Source organism: Vidua chalybeata, chromosome 6, assembly GCF_026979565.1.
Source record: "Vidua chalybeata isolate OUT-0048 chromosome 6, bVidCha1 merged haplotype, whole genome shotgun sequence".
Classification (NCBI taxonomy): domain Eukaryota; kingdom Metazoa; phylum Chordata; class Aves; order Passeriformes; family Viduidae; genus Vidua; species Vidua chalybeata.
This window is the reverse complement of record NC_071535.1, coordinates 49893795-49911838: the sequence shown is the minus strand read 5'-3', so window position 1 is coordinate 49911838 and position 18044 is coordinate 49893795. Positions and strand designations below refer to the sequence as shown.

The window sequence follows — 18044 nt, the reverse complement described above, 5'->3', positions numbered from 1 at the left end:
TAAAAACTGTGAGGTGAACAAGTCAAAAGAAAATAAAAATTATTCTAGACAAAAACTGAAATGCTGGCAGAAACAGATAGAAAAATAAATTTCAGATAAAAGCAACCATGATGCCAAACTGAATTAAATGCCAACAACAGAAAAGTAATTCAAAGGAGGAAGAAATAAAAAATACCTCTGCAGCTTTTATCACTCAAAACAACATTGCCAAGAAAAGGTTATTTTTAAATATCAGCTCAATGAGTAACAGCAGTCAAAGAACGTTAAGAATTATTAGTAAAGGAACAGAGAAGTAAAAGTACAATTAAATTATTATAACAAACAGTGAGCTCATAGGCTGAATCTTGCAGTCACCTATGATCAACCACTCCATCAAAAAAAAAAAAGAAACCTAAAAGTGACATGCAGAAAAGCTGGCTCTCAAGCAGAGCTAGTGAAAGATGCAGAACACACACCTCACACACCAAGTGGCCAAAGCTGCTAAGCTTGGAAAAACAGAACAAGGTAGGGATTTGACAGTGATCTCAGCTAAGAATCTGTAGGAAAAAAGAAATCTAAATTAGAACATCTTTAGGAAGAAGGAATAGTGTAAGGGTCAAAAGATAATGTAATTCAAGTCACAGGTTCCAGCTACAATGGAGCTGAGAAAACCAGATTTCAGCTTGAAAAGCAAAATTGATGTGATATTGTTTAAAGGTCTTGGGAAAAGACTATGAAATACAGTCCCAGCCTTCTACTGAAAGTGTCCAGTTCTCATTTGATCAAGTGAATCAAGGGCATTTGCTTCACAACTGAGTCATAAGCTAAGATTACATCACTCATTGGTGTCATTTTCCAAAACTTGTTTCCAAATCTTCTTGCCAGAACACTGCTTCCAGGATAAGAAATGGCCAGAGCTGTCCCCACATTCTACGCGTCTGTAAATTACTTTTCTGATGTAAAACATGTCCTTTTAAATAGATATGTGTGTTGCAGCCTGAACAAGTTTGTGTTCACTTCTCCCCACTAGCTCCCAGTCAACATCTGTTGACAACTCCTTGGCCCTAATCTTAAATTAAAATCAACCAGTCAGTAATAAATCATGTCACAACAGCACTAAAGAACAAATCATCTTTTATGAAACCCTTAAGAGTGCTACTGCTTCAGATAGGGTTCTCCAGCTATAGGAAAAAGTAGTCTTGGTCAAAGGATCCCACGATGGAAAGTTTCCACAGACCATGCCAATCCAGAGACTGCCTCTCTGACCGGAGTCCTTCTAGTGAAATCATTTCATCACAGGACAGGGATCTAAAATACTGATTCCAAACTGACACACGACCAACACCACTGATTCTAAGAAATCCCTGATGCCTGAGAGGAAAGGACTGGAAATGCAGCACAGCTCCATCACAGCTCCTAGGCCTAAGGACAGGGAGGTGCCAACAGTTCCTCTGATTTCACCAGACACATCCACAGGTGCCAACATCACCACCCGACAGGAACTCACACAGGACCATGCTGAAGAGCTTCTGGTGAAGACTTTCATGGTGAAAACCCCCACTGCTGCCCAGAAGTGGTACAAAACTAAGGGAACCACACATTTGAAAAAGACATTTTTAAAGCAATTTTAACTGACAGATGAAAAACGTCTGATTTTAAAAACACGGTATGTTCTTCAGGTCAATAATAAAGCTTAGAGAAACATTCTTGCAAAGACTGTTTTGTGAGCAGTGACTAGACACATTTACTCTTCTCTCTATCCCTCCAGCCAGTCTCTCTTCTTTTAGAACTAAAACCACCTCTCTCTACTAATTCTACTACAGTGTGAGATTTTTCCTGCTTTTGATACCATCTCAGTGTAATTGAAGTCTACATGCTCATCAGATTCCCCTACAAATAATCACTTCTATTTCTCTTCCAAAAAAAAGTTCCTAACATACATCAAAGATCACTAAATCCAAGTACCACCAAGTACTTCTTTCAAGTCTGTTTTTAATGATTTATCAGCTGCCATGACTGCAAAACGAAAAACAGCCTAGGCAAGTGTGACTAATCCAGGCAGGCACTCCAAGAGGTTATCCAAACACCTATTTTCCAGTACATATGTTTAAATTCATATCAAATTTGACTGAACCTTTACAACAGATATATTAAAAATCAATTAATGGATGGAATCTGGAACACATGCTCAGTGGCTGCTGTCCATACTTTCTGTGAGACTTGCTGATTTGCAACATAGCTGCTCTCCTCACTAGGAGAGTGAGGTGGAGCAGCTTGTAAATGAGCTAAACACAGCTGAGCAGCAAAGTACCTGCATGCCATGGGACAGCTGGGGTGACCTCCAGCTCAGCCATCCCACAGCCTTCACACCCAGTCACAGTCCTCTCCTACAATATTATTTCATGTTAGCTCTCATCAGGGATCTTGACATAGGATTTGGCCTTGGCTTTGCTTTGCCTTCAGGGAGAGCAACTGTTTAGCCAGTGGTTTTTTAGGGGTTTTGCTGCTGTTGTTAGCTTTGGTTGGTTGGTTTGGTTTGTAAACTACTTGAGAAGTTCCTCTCAGAGCTGTAGCAGAGCTCCACAGCCATGTTCTACTTCTCCAAGTCACGGGAGAAGACATGGAAAAAGCTCAGTCTCCTGTGAGGGTTGAACAGCCTTCCTCTAGGCCTCATTTTTCTTAATGCTGTAACTGCTTTTAATAGTAATCCTACCAAAATGTAAAGCAAATTCAATGACACAGAATTTGAAATGTAAAAAAGGCTCAGAACTGTGCAGGCAGCCACTCAAACCCCACATCCAGGCTATCACAGCAGGATGCCCAGACTCTGTGATAGAGGCTTCTTGAACAGTGCTGGAAAACTGGCCTGGAAAAGAAGAACTATCTGGTGTTGTCCATTCTTCTTGCTCTTTGGTTTTAGGAGCAATGTAGAGCTTTGTCCAGGACTGTTTTCTGTCTAGGAAAGATACCCAGCCATTCCATTAGAGAAGGATGGCAGCAGCAATCTAGCAGGCAGCCAGGATGACAAGGAGGAGTTGAAGCCTACAGAGAAATGGTGCATGATCCAAAACAACACCAACCCAAAGGTGACCAAATTCACCAGACTGAACACATACATTTCTTACTTTTGTTTGGGTTTTTTTTGATCAGACAATCAAGATAAAATATGCTGGACACAAATATATTCGACACCATTTCTTCAGAACAAAGAAAAACTGATCAATGTAGAACATCATAAACATAAGAAAACCAAGAAATACAATGGAAACTAGTAGTATTTTGCATATTTCAATTTCAGTATAAACCTTCCAATATGCTCCAAAAGCACCTTATGTTTATGTTCTGTTTACCTGATATTTATATAAGACTAAAGCATTATTGTTTATGTATATTTTGTAATTTTTTTTTATTTTTAGGTTTGTCTTGGTTTTTTGAAGATTAGATAAAGATTGTCCCTCAAGTCCTAGCCTAGAATCAAAAACTATCACAATGATAGTTTTTGATTTCAAGCTGGGACTTAGAAGTAGTCACTACTGCAATGAGAAGCAAAATTTTAAGCACAAACCTCAATTAAATTTTTCTACAATATTGGAAGAACTATCAATAAGTTAAGGTACTAATCTGCTGTAGGTAAATGTTTTACTGTTTTGGATCTCTTGACATGGGTATAAAACTACTTACTCTTCTCGCAAAATAAATTCGATATTTTCTGGAGAAACCTGTCCTGTCACAGGATGTCTAAATGACGTGGTCTGCTGATTATGGCTGAAAGGAAAAAGAATAGAAAAAAGGAAAAAGAAATTAATATTGCTATACTCAGTAAAATATGATCTCTAAAAAGCAGAACTTTTTTATATTGATGCTTTGCTACTCTATTCCAGAAATTAAACATATTTCTGATGTACTTTTCAAGTCTGAAATGTTTTCAGCTCCCTCCTATGTTCTTGTTGACTTTGCCAATGGCACACTGTGCCATTTAATTATTAAGCAGGTTAATGTTTTAAAAGTAAACTGGTTGCAATCCTTAGTGAGGCACACTTGAATTTATGATTATTTACACCACGCTGTTACCTAGATTATTTAGATATAGCATAGAAATTACACAACATACATTTCTGATTTGTGTTTCCATAAATTTCACAGAATAGAACCAGTAATTTGAAATGCAACATTTTACATATTTTTTATTATTTAATGAGGTCACAGAGAAATTCTGTGGAAGTCATTTCTTGCATGTTTCTTTTTCCTCCAATGTGGTATTTCTCTTTACAACTTCATGCAGAGGTATAACATACAACCTTAGCTGTATGGCTGCACGGTCTATATTCAGAACTGAATTAAAATCAGGGGTTTCTATAAACTTTCCCCTCAGAGCACTATCTCGACATTTTGCTATCCTCTGTGAAACACTTCTTTTCATTGAAGATAAGTATCTTACCTATCTGTGAACCAAGCACTCATTTAAGACTCTAAATTTTTCTGGGTTTAGTTAACAATTCTTAGGTAAACAACATCCAAAACCAGAACTCACATCAAATGCAGCAAAATAGTAACACACTGAGTATATTCAGAAAGTAAAAATAAAAAGACCATTCAAAGAATTGTACCTCAAATAGGTAAAAATGAAAACTTGATGTGTTTTCTTGTTTAAAGATACAGAGTTTTTCCTCTGGTAAAGCCTATTTGGTTTCAAGCATTATAGATTTGACCGTGTTGTCCAATATACCAGGATGTCCCCCAGCACAGAATAAGGCATAAAGAAGTATTCTGAGGTTTCAGGGCAATGAGTTCCTAAGAGATAACACTCTGCTGACTAAAGGACAGCTAACAATCAAACAGCTCACACAGTCATAACATTCCAATGTAAATAGCTCAGGACATGTCTTGATCTAAAAAACAAACCAAAACTAAGCAAATCAAAACCAACCAACCTCTAACAACAAAAAAAGCCCCACCAACTGCTCATGTTAAGTCCCACTCGGGCCATAAACACAGAGGATGTTTGGTGTGTTAGAAACTTTTCACCCTTTTCCAACACACCTTGCTACAGCAAGTCAGATATAAGGCACTCATATCATGAACATTTCCAATGGTAAGCTGAAAGCTGTAACAACTTACACAACACCAGAAGGCCTTTTTCCAGCCTCACCTATTATAAAAATCCTCACCCTAGAGCCATTGGAAACTGTGAACAAGATATGGGCTATCAATCACTCCACTGCACCAGGGATGGCCCTCGCTCCCTAGACTGCTGAGAACAAACCTGTCCTAGAGCTGTGGGTTAATGAAGTTTAATAAAGGTTAATAAAGTTTCTAACTCTTCGGTTTTTCCATGAAATCAGAGATCCAGAGCAAGTATCTTCAGTAAGCACACAATGCTAACATCTACAAAGCAACCAGGATCTATTTCCTCACAAAACCCACTGAGGAGTATTTTTTCCTAAAAAAAGCATTTCTGTGTGAGATTTAATTTTGTGTCTACATCCAAGGAGTGGGATAGGAACTTGAAATGTTTTCAAAGAAAATCATAAATAAATAAATTATAACCCTAACAATTGAACTCCATGTTTGTCACACAGTCCAGCTTTAAGTTGAAAGGCTTTCCTTTCAAAGCAAGCCTGACGCAGTCTGTTTAACCTTAGATGCTTAGGTTAAGACTGCTGTCAAAACAAGTGCAGATACCTCGTTAGCTTAAAAAAATGAAAGGACCTTGCCAGCTATACTCTCCAGGGGCAGAGGAACTACCAACAAGCTCTCATCTGCAGCCTGTCAATCATTAATAACTGACTCTTCAATTAAGACTAAGAAAAAGAACTGTATTCCAGAAGTGCTCTAGGGTTAGTCAGGAAGGGAAGTTTCCCATTATACCACACTAGTATGTACACAAATACTTTATTCTATCTCAGGAAATAAATTCACCAGAAGAGCAATTAGTCCTCGTAGTTGCAAATAAAGAACAAGTACATTACTAATAAGACTAAATATTACTTACTAATAATAATGATTTCAGCTGGACAGTAAACACTTTTTAAAATATCTGAGCAATGCATTTTAGGACAAGTTTTGCATGTCAAGCAATCACTATGAGCAGAGAAACAGAAGGATGGCTCTGTTGCTGCCTAAAATGCAGATGGTAATTTCACAGACAAGGAGAGGGCATATAAACCCAAAACTTCCCTAAAATCTGCAGCTTCAATAGTAGGACTTCACTGGGAAGAAAGAAATGAAACCCCCACCACTAACAATTAGTTTTACAGAACACAGTGCTTTATTTGAATTTGAAAAGTGAGAGTTTAACTGTTTTGCCTCACAGGACTCATTAAGACTAAGCGATACTATTCAAAACAACCTATACAACAGATGGCTAATGCCTTGCAACAAGGAATTAGATAGCAGGGAGATTTTCCTTCACAATGAGAGCAGACAAATATTGGAAGAGGTTGCCTAGCAAGAATGTGGAATCTCCTTTCTTGGAAACATCCAAATTGTGGCCAGATAAGGCTCCAATCTACCACATCAAACTTTGTAAGTTGGCTCCAACTTTGGAGCTGGCCTGGCTGGATGTGATGGGGTACAGAGCTTCCTTCCAACATAAATTATTCTGTTCTGTCATTCTCTGCTGCTCCCTCTATCCCTTCTCTGAAAATACAATTTAATTCTTATAATAAAGCTTCTTTTGAAGCTTTCCCAGTATTTAAATGGATTTATTCCAAGACTACTAGCAGTACCTTGTTTTTATCAGGATGAGAGAAACTGAACAGCTAGATTTTTTAGATTATGATTTTTTGTTGTTTTCATGTCTTTTAAACATTTGCTTAACAGTGATATCTGTTTACACAACACTGACAACAATAACATCAACAGTCAGTGCTCTAAACTTGTTGCAGTGCAAGTTTTCCTTCCTTCCCAAGGACAGACTAAGAAAAGGCCTGGCACAGTTGCTCTCTGGACACATCAGCTACCCAAGAAGTAGTTAATCACCTGTATTTCCTCCAAATGGTAACTACTGAAAGTGTTCCTATTGCCCAGAAATCTTCCACGTACAACAGGCACAATAAACGTGCCTTAATAAAAGGACATGATAAGCTGTTCTGCTCTCCATGCCCCTTTTACTCTTTTTTACTTTTCATTAGAGAAAGATATAATAGCTTCAACAAAACTGGGAAAGGCTTATGATGCTTCACTGTGTGAATTCTGAATGCCTTGCAGCTTGCATTAGTACAACACCACACATATGAAATGCCAAGCTAAGTTTTCTAGCAACATTACCAATTTTCTGTGTGATCAATCATGGCTTTTTTTCCTAGCAAGCATCTTTTAATTGTAATAGTTTTATATTATTCTGATTTTGTACAGATACTGGTAATCAGAGTTATGAAAGCAAAGCAAGTATAAAAACATGAAAAATCCACAAAAAATTACATTGATTACTATCTACCACTACCAGCTTTATTAAATTACACTACAGACTGTTAGAAATTATTCTGAATTTCAACGTTACAGAACACCACTTTCCAAGGCTAGTAATACTCAAGACTCAGATTCTTCATAAAAGAACCACAGTTCAAAACCCATTTCTTTGTAATTAGATACCTCACCACAAATTCCATGACTTCACAGCATGCATACACAACTTTTACCCACATAAGAACTGAGTCACCCACTGTCTTAAGACAGATACAAACCAGGCTCTAACCCTATAGTATAATGGAGACAGGCAGGCACTTTTGCTTGTATGGATCCTTTTGCAGAACTCATATTAATATGATATTAATTTCGTATTTGAGTCAAAGCCAAGTCCTAATTATTAATTTTGGGACATGACTAATGCTGATGACCTTTCATTTGAAGTCAAGCAAGTGTACAGATTGTCTCTGGAGTAATTTAAATACACAGGCAGCTGAAACTTGAAATGTGTGAATCAACTATTGATGGAGTCTACATCACATTAAAAGTAAATTTATAAGTTGTGAGAAAAATTCATGTTGTCATTGGACAGATGCCCTGTAAATTATTACAAGCCATTTCTACAGCATTTATTTTCCAGGCAGGCTGACTCCTTTACACTTACCTATAACACTAGATAAGCCTAAACACCTTTATCTTGAATACCCCAAATGGTGATGACCGTTACATGTGGGCACCCACCCACACTTCCATGGGTGATTTTGGTGTGGGTGCAGCTGACAGAAGAACTTCTGCAGTGAAGAACTGTTCAGCCACTGAGTTGTTACTCCAAACAGAAGGAAGTGGTTGTATCTAATCAGGCAAACAGCCAGGAATAGTTTACTTTATTTCATAACATATTTCTGAAATACATCAATGGCTTCAAAATAGTTTCAGCCTTCTGAGTATTTTTTATATTAGCTTTAAGAATTGGTTAGAACAAGTATCAACAAATAGTCCAAGAAAAACAGTGCCCTCAAAGTTCTGCAAGACAGAAGAAAAATGCAGTGTAATACAGATATAATTTGGAAGGATTAGGAACAATACCAACTAATTGTACTACTCAAGCAAAAGCACCTACTACAAGCTGCACATACACAAAACTCCATGTTTTCAAGACACTGAATGCGATCCACTACTCTAAAATAGTAGTGCCTCATTAGAGTAGCAGTAAAATCCTTGTCCTACTGTAATCAGTGTCCAGGAGACTTTCATAAGGTCAAAATTTCACTCTCTCACTGAGTTTAATTAGCATCTTAACCTAGAACTTACTGCATAAGAATCACAGATTAAAATTGATTCCCTCAAATCTTACATCCTACTCAGAGAATTCATAAGTGTAAGTGTAGTTGTTCAATCCAAATACAATTCTGTAACTATCTTGAGCTGCTGTGTCTGTGACTAGCAGCAGTCAACACAAGAGTCTGGGCTTATAAAGACAGGTGAAAGGGGACAAGATGGCCTGGCATCAGATTTTATTGTATTTTCACTTCTGGTACAAGCTTGCAGTTAAGAAGAGTTTGAAATGAACAGTAAACTGACAATCATGCTCTCATGTAGTGTCATCCTTCCACCCAGCTCACTGAGGAGGAGGTTAAATGGGAACTGCACGTTTCCTTGGAAATGAAAAAAATCTTTTTTCCTGTCTTAATGAGCTACCAAAGATAATTTATACTATCCAGCAGGAAAGATTTTGTTAATGAACATGCTTTTAAAAACAGAGCTAATAAAACAACAGTAAGCTAATATGGAAAATGCCATAGAATCACTACAAGTATTTTCAGTCATTAAAAGCACAGATAAGAGGATGAATACACTATCATCACAGGATCAACACAGATTTCCATGAGTAATACAGGCTGAAGTAGTCTGCTGATTCACAAATCCTTTTGATGCATATCATGAGAAACCATCAGGGTTTTATTAATTCACAAAAAAAAGATGTATTCAGGGAATTTGAAATTAAAGGGGAAAAGCATGTTAGTCTTGCAGACAAGGAAATCTTGACAAAAGAAATCTTTAGAATAGAATCTTTAGAAAAGAGGATTTTGAGTCTATTCCATTACTTTTGCAGTTTTAGAAAAATTTTAGTCCCTGACTTCCAAATCAAAAATTTAAAATATCCGATAACAGAGATACACAAACTAAATGATTAATTCATTCTCTAATAAAAAAGAAAGTGGTGATATCTAAGTAATAGGATTTAAAAAAACCTGGGTAAAAAGCAGCCTACTCTTATATTCCAGTATCAACCACAATGTAGAGTTTAGTGAGGAAGCTGCTCAACTAACAGTGCCACATAAAGATACTATTTGCAAAAAGTATTTAAGGAAAACTTGACAGGAAAATATCATAGATCTCAGGTTTTAGGCCATAACAAAACTTATTAAAACAAAATAGGTGTTCACATGCATAGTATCTAAATTTACCAAAGGAGATTGAAAACCCTCACTAGTGCTATTTAAACGTATTAAACTTTGATGCAAAGATATCATACATATGATAACAGACAACAAAATCCACTTTGTTCTAAATATTAAAGCAAATACAAGTTTTCCAGCATCCAGTTTTCATCTAAGTAGAAAACCATACAGTGTAGAAAGTTGAAACAATTTAACACAACAGCTCTAAGAACTAAATAAAACAGATGTTGAAAACTTGTTCTGCTGCCACATAAGGTATATAACCTCAAAATATTTTATCTTCATTGACTTTTAATGGCAAAGATTTTAACTTAAGATAAATGCACTTCTGATTTATTATTTATTGAATTTAATCCATAATATGAAATAAGTTATTTTCAGAGGACAAAATTGCAAACTGAGATCTTGCAGTATGTGCCCCCAGACAATGTGGAAACACACTGCCCTTTTCACCTCCCCATAAAAATGGAAATACTTTATTTACCACCTACACCATGGGAATGGCATTGTAATCAAATATAAAATCACAAGAGTCCAGGATAGAATGAAGGAATTATAGCTGGCATCCATCATATTGTCCCAGGACTACAGTCTAGAACACTGATTCCAAGTTTGGACTTCCTCATACAGGAAAGGCATCAACAAAACGAAGTGAGTGTTGCAGAGGGGCACTAAAATAGTCCTGAGCATCTGTGGTGGAGGAGAGAGTCAGGGCTGAAGCCTTGCTCAGCTTCAGAGTGCCCTGCCAGGAGTAACCAAGGTTCTTCTCTATGGTACCTCAAGGGAGCAGGCATAAAATGAAACAAGAACCCATCAGACTGCTTGGGTTTTTCTCCTCCAGGACACAACTGTGTACATCAGGGATGGCAAAGCACTAGAACATGCTGCCCAGAGAGGTTGGGCAGTCCCCATCATTGAATGTTTTCAACACGAGTCAAGGAAGAACTGAGAGACCTGGTCTGAGCTCACCACTGACCATGCTCTGTGCAGAGGGCTGCACAGAAGACCTGAGGCCTCCAAGTTGCCCAACTATCACAAGGCTAGGTACAACTCCTATTTCTATCACAGAAGGCAAACAAAACCCAAAACAAACAATCAAGTTTCACGTAATAGATTCTGCTAAGAGAAAAATATAAGAACACCACATCATTTAGGAAGAAAAACTCAAAAGAGCATTAAACTTGTTTTTTTTCCTTCAGTCTTTAATAACACCATTAATTAACTCCTTCAGCAACTAAACAAATCTGAAGTCCATTTACATTCTACTACTAAATATTCCATTAAAGCAGAGAATTTATGTGGGCTGTGTTCCTGTGCTTTTTATCTGCTAGGACAGAACTTCCAACCGAAGTCTTTCCTAGTAAAGGTCATTCAAAACACCCATGGGTCTGTCTCAGTCCCTCTGTAGCCCTACTCATGTCCTCCACAGCACTACTGAGGTACTGACCATAATCCTACAAACCTCATGCCCTTCAGACGGCAGGCTAAAGAATAAACAAGGATATCAGCATTATATTAACTGAATTAATATTTAGTATGAAGAAACCACAATTCCCACAGAGCACACCTATTCTTGTGGGTTGGCTGATAATGTTTACTGGCATACATGTTAATAAAAGCTCCTTCATTTGTAACAAACTGTTCCAGCCTATAGAAGGCTTGTGGTTAATTCTGAAATACTTCGAACTCTTTTCATCTGCAGCTTTGGGGAAAAAAAAAAAATACTACAGCAACAAAGTTATTTCTTTCGGTTTGTGTGACTCTTGACTGTTTTAAAGGAGTTCCTCCTTCCCCTATTTCACTCAATTCACTGTGTTGGATAAAATGCAATGCATCTCCTCTAAAGTTAAGTGCACTTGTAAAATGTTTTTTCTTATCAAATCTTAAGTATTAAATGGACTGCAGTACTCCTGAGAGGCACATAATACCAAGTTTTTGCTTGAGAGAAGATTAGCAATGCAAGATCATCTTGCCTACAGCAACAGGTATGAATTAATGGAGCCTTCCTGGCTGACTCTTCATGGCTGTGAATTATACACCTCGTTGTTACTTCCCTTTCCAAAGAAGCAAAGCACCTACAGCACTGAAATACTGACATGCTCTAAAGCCATGGCATCAGCATCTGCTCACAGAAAGCTTCTGCAAATCACACACAGAGCCAAGATTAATGTTTTAGGATTGGAAGTGTCAAACAGATGGAAGAGTCTCTTTTTAGATTATGCACAGTTTATAAAGTACACAGAAATACCTTTGTAATTCAACAAAAAGCTCAGCATTATAAAGAAAAAAGGGGGGATTTATAGCTATGCAACCATAAAAATATAAAGCTACCTGAAGTTGACTATTTCAGTATAACTTGCCCAAAAAAATAACCTAAAGGCAACTTATCCTTACAGAAATGTAGAAATACTCAGTGGCCCCAAGTCAGACAAGCACAGAAACTCCTCAAACATTTCCAAACACTTGCAGAAAATTGCTGTAGTGTTTTCTTTGGCATCTACAGAATGGAAAATATGCTGAAATATACACAACACTACAAGATAATTTATACAAAGAAGAAAAAATACAATCATGAATACATTAACTATTTCAACACTGTACTAAATAAATCCAACCTCTAAAACATCTCTGGTTTAATTCTCATTATTTTAATCAATACAGAAATCCAAACAAACTTTTGAAAATGAACTACTTTAGTGTGTGTAACTCCAGAATTTTCTTTGCTAAACACAAACCAATTAACTAATTCTCCAGAAATACCACTATTTTCAGTCATCCACTGTCACCACCACAACTCCCAACTCCCCACTATGTAAACAAAGCATGTCAGGTCACAATATAATCTACAGCAGTTGGTTAATAACAATTTACATTACTGGCATAAGTTATGCTGAGTTTAGTGTACTGAATGTCTAAGTATGTGAACCAAACATAAATGAAACTGAAGAAAACTCTCATATAATAACATTCTGTGCTACATTCCGTGGGTCAACACATTGCACTGTCAGAAGGTGAAAATTTGAGAATAAAATAGTGTAATAAAATATAATAACAGGAGTGGCATTGAAAACCCATCCAAAGAAGAAGCATTTGCATTTTGTTAATATCACTAAGAAGACACATTAACAGTGCCCAAACAACCAGTTTAGGAAAAGTCCAGAGTACACACAACTGATAACAATATGCAGATCTAGTGGCTAAGAAAAATAGCACAAGTAATGTATCAAGAAGCACATTTTCACTCTTTCTGTGGTTGAGCTAGCAAACACAGTTGTAAAACAATGTTGTTGGTTTTCTGTGAAGTGGTTCAGAGGTTTAATTTAGATTAGCAAACATCAATATGCATTATTAGATAGGATGCAGTCTTCTGGGGACAGCATGAGACTTCAAAATCAATTCTGAATGACACTGCATGAAACCACATTATTCCATTGGAGAAGATTAAAACCCTTCCTTAAGCATGGAGCCTGCTATCATTATTTAAAGTAACTGGAAAGATGAAGCAACTACACCTTTCACAATGTGACTGGAGGTGAACAACCACACAGGACAGCCAAAATGCCAACAGCCAACACAGACAAAATCAGGCTCCTTAGCTCCAGGGAGCAAAACTGCAGCACAACCCAGCCAAAAGCCAGCTCTTAGCACATCACTATATACAGGGGAACTATCAGCTGCATTCCTCCTGGGCCACTTGTGCAGGGTGTTGTTGCCTCTTGGCCTGGTTCTTGTCCTGCAGCTCCATGGCACCGTGGCACCAGCAGAGCCCTCCCTTGTCACTGGAGCGAAGCTGGTGCAGAGAACACCTCCAAGGGTACAACAGCACTGCTGCTGATTCTGCTGCTTTATCCCAGGGGATGAACAGCCTGCACACCTCCACTACACAGCTGAGCATCAGAGAGACAGGCCCTTAAACCAGACCTCAGCAGGGCACCTGCAGCAACAGCCACCTCTCTCTCACCTTGGCAATACAAGGAGGAGCTCTCTACCACGTGTCCCCAAGCTGTGAGGACAGTCCCATGTGGGTTCACCTTCTGAGGCCAAGGCATGCCCCTGTTTGCTGCTGTCAAACAGCAGGTCCAGGGCAGAGCACAGGCACTGCATATCTCTGCTGAGCTGGTTTCCCCCTGGCAGCCCAGGCACAGGCAAAGGCAGTGCTGGAGCAAGAGAAGCTGCCAGCAGGAGAGCTCTCACACTGCTGACAAGGCCTGGGGTGAGAATGGGATTAGAGACTCAAAGAAATTCCAACAACTTCTTCAGATCCTGCATTAAGTCCTTTCAATGCCAAGAAAGCCTCTATCAAGCATGTGACTGAAACTTGGCAGCTAAGGGGATGAAGTAACTTCACATGAACTAGTATTTGTTCCTTAGGTAATTATTTAACAGAACATACAACGATAGAATGCCTTTGAAAAATGTGGATCTTTTAGCTTACAGAAAACTTTGTAATCGCTTGAAAATACAGTATTAAATAGTCCTTCACCATTCAGGGAGTTCATTTTTTTTCCCTTTCAGATACAGCAAGAGCAGAAATAAAGTGCTCCAAAGCATACGACTGAGCAGAGCCTGACTAAGTACTAGACATTCTTGGTAAATTCAGAGCAACATATAGTAAAAAGGGTTTTACTCAATGCTAATTTTTAAAATGCAAACACTCCAAGTGCTCCGTGACAAGTATCATATCCATTAATATTTAATCAAGATGATTACAAGCAACACAATTCCTTTCCATGCTTTCAGTAGATCCACTGTATTTTAATTTACAAACTATAGAAATGTCACAAATAATTTCCCTGAATATGTGCTGTCCCTGGAATAAAACTTAATAGACTGAAATTGCAGAGTCTAGTTTAAAACAAGTAAGAAATTTGATAGTAGCATTGAATAAAGAAATCAGATTATTGGTTTCTGAATAAGTCTTCACTTCCAAAGTCATCCTGCTTTGAAGTTCTATTCATAAGTTTTGCATTATAAAGTTGAAAAACTGGAATTCATGGAATGATGAATTTCAATTATTTTGGAAACTGGGCTGAGACTCAGAAATGTGTCTTGACAGCGAAATTAAGCTCTCCCACAATAAATGCTAAAGAAGTGTCTACATTTGCAATAGCTGAAGTTCTTCTACATCATTAACAGATTGAAGAAGAAAATGGTTTTGGCACTACTACATTGGGATTTGGGAGATCAGGCTTCAGATTCTAGCTCTGAAGCAGATTTCCTGTACAGTCCTCCTTTTTTAATGAAATCATCATTTTATTAACATTTAAGACCTTCAAAAGAGAGAAAAGGTGCCTACCATTTTAGACTCAACTTCATTTGCAACTTTCAGAATGCTACTGCAGTACATACAAGCAAAAGCACTCATTGTTTTTCAACAGCAGAAACCTTCAACCTTCAAAGAATTCCAGCAAAGCTGGGAAGCGAGAACAGGTTGAAATTCCTGAATCTAGATGAACAAGACACACTGCAGCATTCCAGATTAATTGTTTATGGATTTAAAGAAAATCTCTCTCAGGGCCTAGAACTTTGTTCTTTAAAATATTTTCCTCCAACATAAAATCATCTTTATTCTGAAAATAACATTTTGGCAGCACCAGTGCTCTTTTCACTTCAAGAACTAATTGTATGGATGTGGGAAGAAGATGGTTGCCTTTCTTCCTCCTGTACTCTTTCAGAGCTGTGAGGTAACACACTGTAAAATAGGATATGACTCTACAAGCATAATGAATCTTAATGCATTGCAACACCCACAAAGCAAGTTCAGCAAAATTATTTGGCAAGATTAAATTGACAGTGCACTTCTATAAAACTGGGCCAATTAATGCCACCTGAAAACTTGGATCTCCAAATATGAGTCTCCAAAACTAAGCTCACTCTGAGATGAACTTTCCTAAACCACTTAAAATCTTCCTGCTCAGTTACTTTCCAGTCTCTTTAAACTTAATTCACCCAGGTATAACTTATAAATAACTGCACTGAAACATCAAGTTCAGCCTAACATGACCCAGAAAATGTTTGCTTCTGTAGGATCATATGTCATCATTTTATCACTGTTCTTTGAAAACCATCTAAAGAATCCAAATCTAAGTCAGAGATGTTAATGCAACAGATTAAACTCCAGAAGTGATGAGTGGCAATATTTATTCATCTCAAAGTACAACATTAGAAAGACACAGCAATGCTGTAATGCAAACTGCTGTCAAATCAAAGTGAAAAGAGGGAAAAGGTCCCATTTCTGAATACAAAGACACTCTCTAGGAAAAATTAAAAATAAATTCACTATTCTTAACTGGCACAACACAGACTACCATCAGAGAGCTCAAAAATCCTGCAAAGACCATATGTATATTCTATATTCCTTGGATGTGGAAAGGTTTGCAGAATAAAACATTGTATTCTAAAGACAAAGAAAGAGCAGCTTGAACTTTTTGGCACTTCAAAATGTCTGGTTCCAGATTCATTACATACATTTTTTCATTCTCAAATACTTCTATTGACATAAATTTAGGCATGAGAACTACAAAATAGACATAAAAGCTATTTAGTTGATGCCTTAGAAAATTACAAGTGAGATTTACAGTGGGAAGGGAAAAAAAACACTAAAGTTCTATTTGGAAATAGACAGTATTTTGGAAATAGACAGAGTTTTGTTTTAAGTAACAGGATCTAAAGAAAATAAACAATGTAACAGATTGAAGCTCCAACAGAAATGTTTGTGACTAGTCAGCATGCCCTGTAGGGAAGGTCAACAAAAGAAGGAAATCGGCCAGGTACTTTGCTATGGGTACACACAATTGTGTGTGAGCCCGTCTCCCTGCGTCTTGTATTAAAAATCTGCTGGAAGAAAAAAAGAGCCTTGATAGCAGGACCAAGAATCATGCTGTTTCCTTATAGTGCTCCCCAGAAGTTTGCCTGAAGGAAGAAAAAGGACAGATGTACTCTTTTTATTAAGTGATCTTACCTTACACATAAAATCTCAAATGCAAGGATGGTGGTTCAATTTTGAAGGTATTTTCTGCTATAGCTAAGAGCAAATTCTTAAGAGAACAGAAATAACCCATATCCATGACATGTAACACCAACTATTTTTGGAAGTAAGGAATCTTCATCTCATGCCAAGTGGCACATATCAAAGACACATGCAACATGCCAAATTTCTAACTGCTTACCAACGGAAGGACAAAAAAATCATTACTAAGCTAAGCAACAAATATAAGGGAATAGTTAAACTTTTTCAAGGACTGTCCTGTAAGCTGCATTAATAGTTTGTACAACCTGACCTCCATCACATGCTTGTAGAATTGATGTGTCTGTGTCTTTGCTAGAATAGGTAGAGGTCACTTAAGGTCCTAGAAGTAGGTATTAGCTCTATTGTTACCTTACAAAACTGTTAAAAAGCTAGGGTACCTTTCAGCTGGATCCTATTAAAACAGCATTCAGTTCAAGTAAGGGGATGCTTTTCTAGGATGCAATGTCACTCCAATCAAATTATCAGAGAATCAGAAGGGTTTGCACTGCAAGGGACCCTATGGATCATTTAGTTCCAGCCCCCTGCTGTGGGCAGAACACCTCCCACTAGAACAGGTGGGTCAGAGCCCCATCCAATCTGTTCCTGAACATTTCCAGGGATGAGGCATCCAACACCGCTCTGGGTAACGTGTGGCAGTGTCTCACTTCCCTCACAGTAAAGAATTTCTTCCTAGTGTTTAATTTAAACCTGCCTCCTTTCAGTTGAAAGCCACTGCCCCACATCCGATCACCTCACTCAAATAATGAAACTATCCCCACCTATAAGCTCCCTCTAAATACTCATAAGTCACAGTAAGGTCTCCCTGGAGCCTTCTCCAGGCTGAAGAACCCCAACTCTCTCAGCCTTTCCTCATGCAGGAGGTGCTCCAGCCCTTTGGTCATCTTCACAGCCTCCCTCTGGACCCACCTGAGCTGGAAAACTATCATTAGACCTCAGAAACCAACTACTACCACCAAAAAACCACCATGAGTGGCTGGACTAGCAACAAAATTATATGTCCTTCATTAGGCACATGGTATTGCAACACACACAGCTCAGGTCACAGGACTTTCCCTTATGCAAACAAAAATCCATCAGCCAAAGACAGTCACAGAAACACTGCAGGGATTTTCCTTGCTTCCTAATCCTCCACAACTGAGATGTTCACTTCTGTTCCTTAAACTCCC

At 37.9% G+C, this 18044-nt stretch overlaps 1 protein-coding gene across 1 annotated transcript in view; it reads right to left on the bottom strand.

The window, feature by feature from the left end:
- The window catches only part of PLEKHA7 (pleckstrin homology domain containing A7), a 146838-nt gene that overhangs the window by 59278 nt on the left and 69516 nt on the right, over nt 1-18044 (bottom strand). The window contains exon 4 of the mRNA XM_053945841.1: nt 3661-3744. Within this exon, the coding sequence (XP_053801816.1) occupies nt 3661-3744 (84 nt within the window). The remainder of the gene's footprint in view (nt 1-3660; nt 3745-18044) is intronic.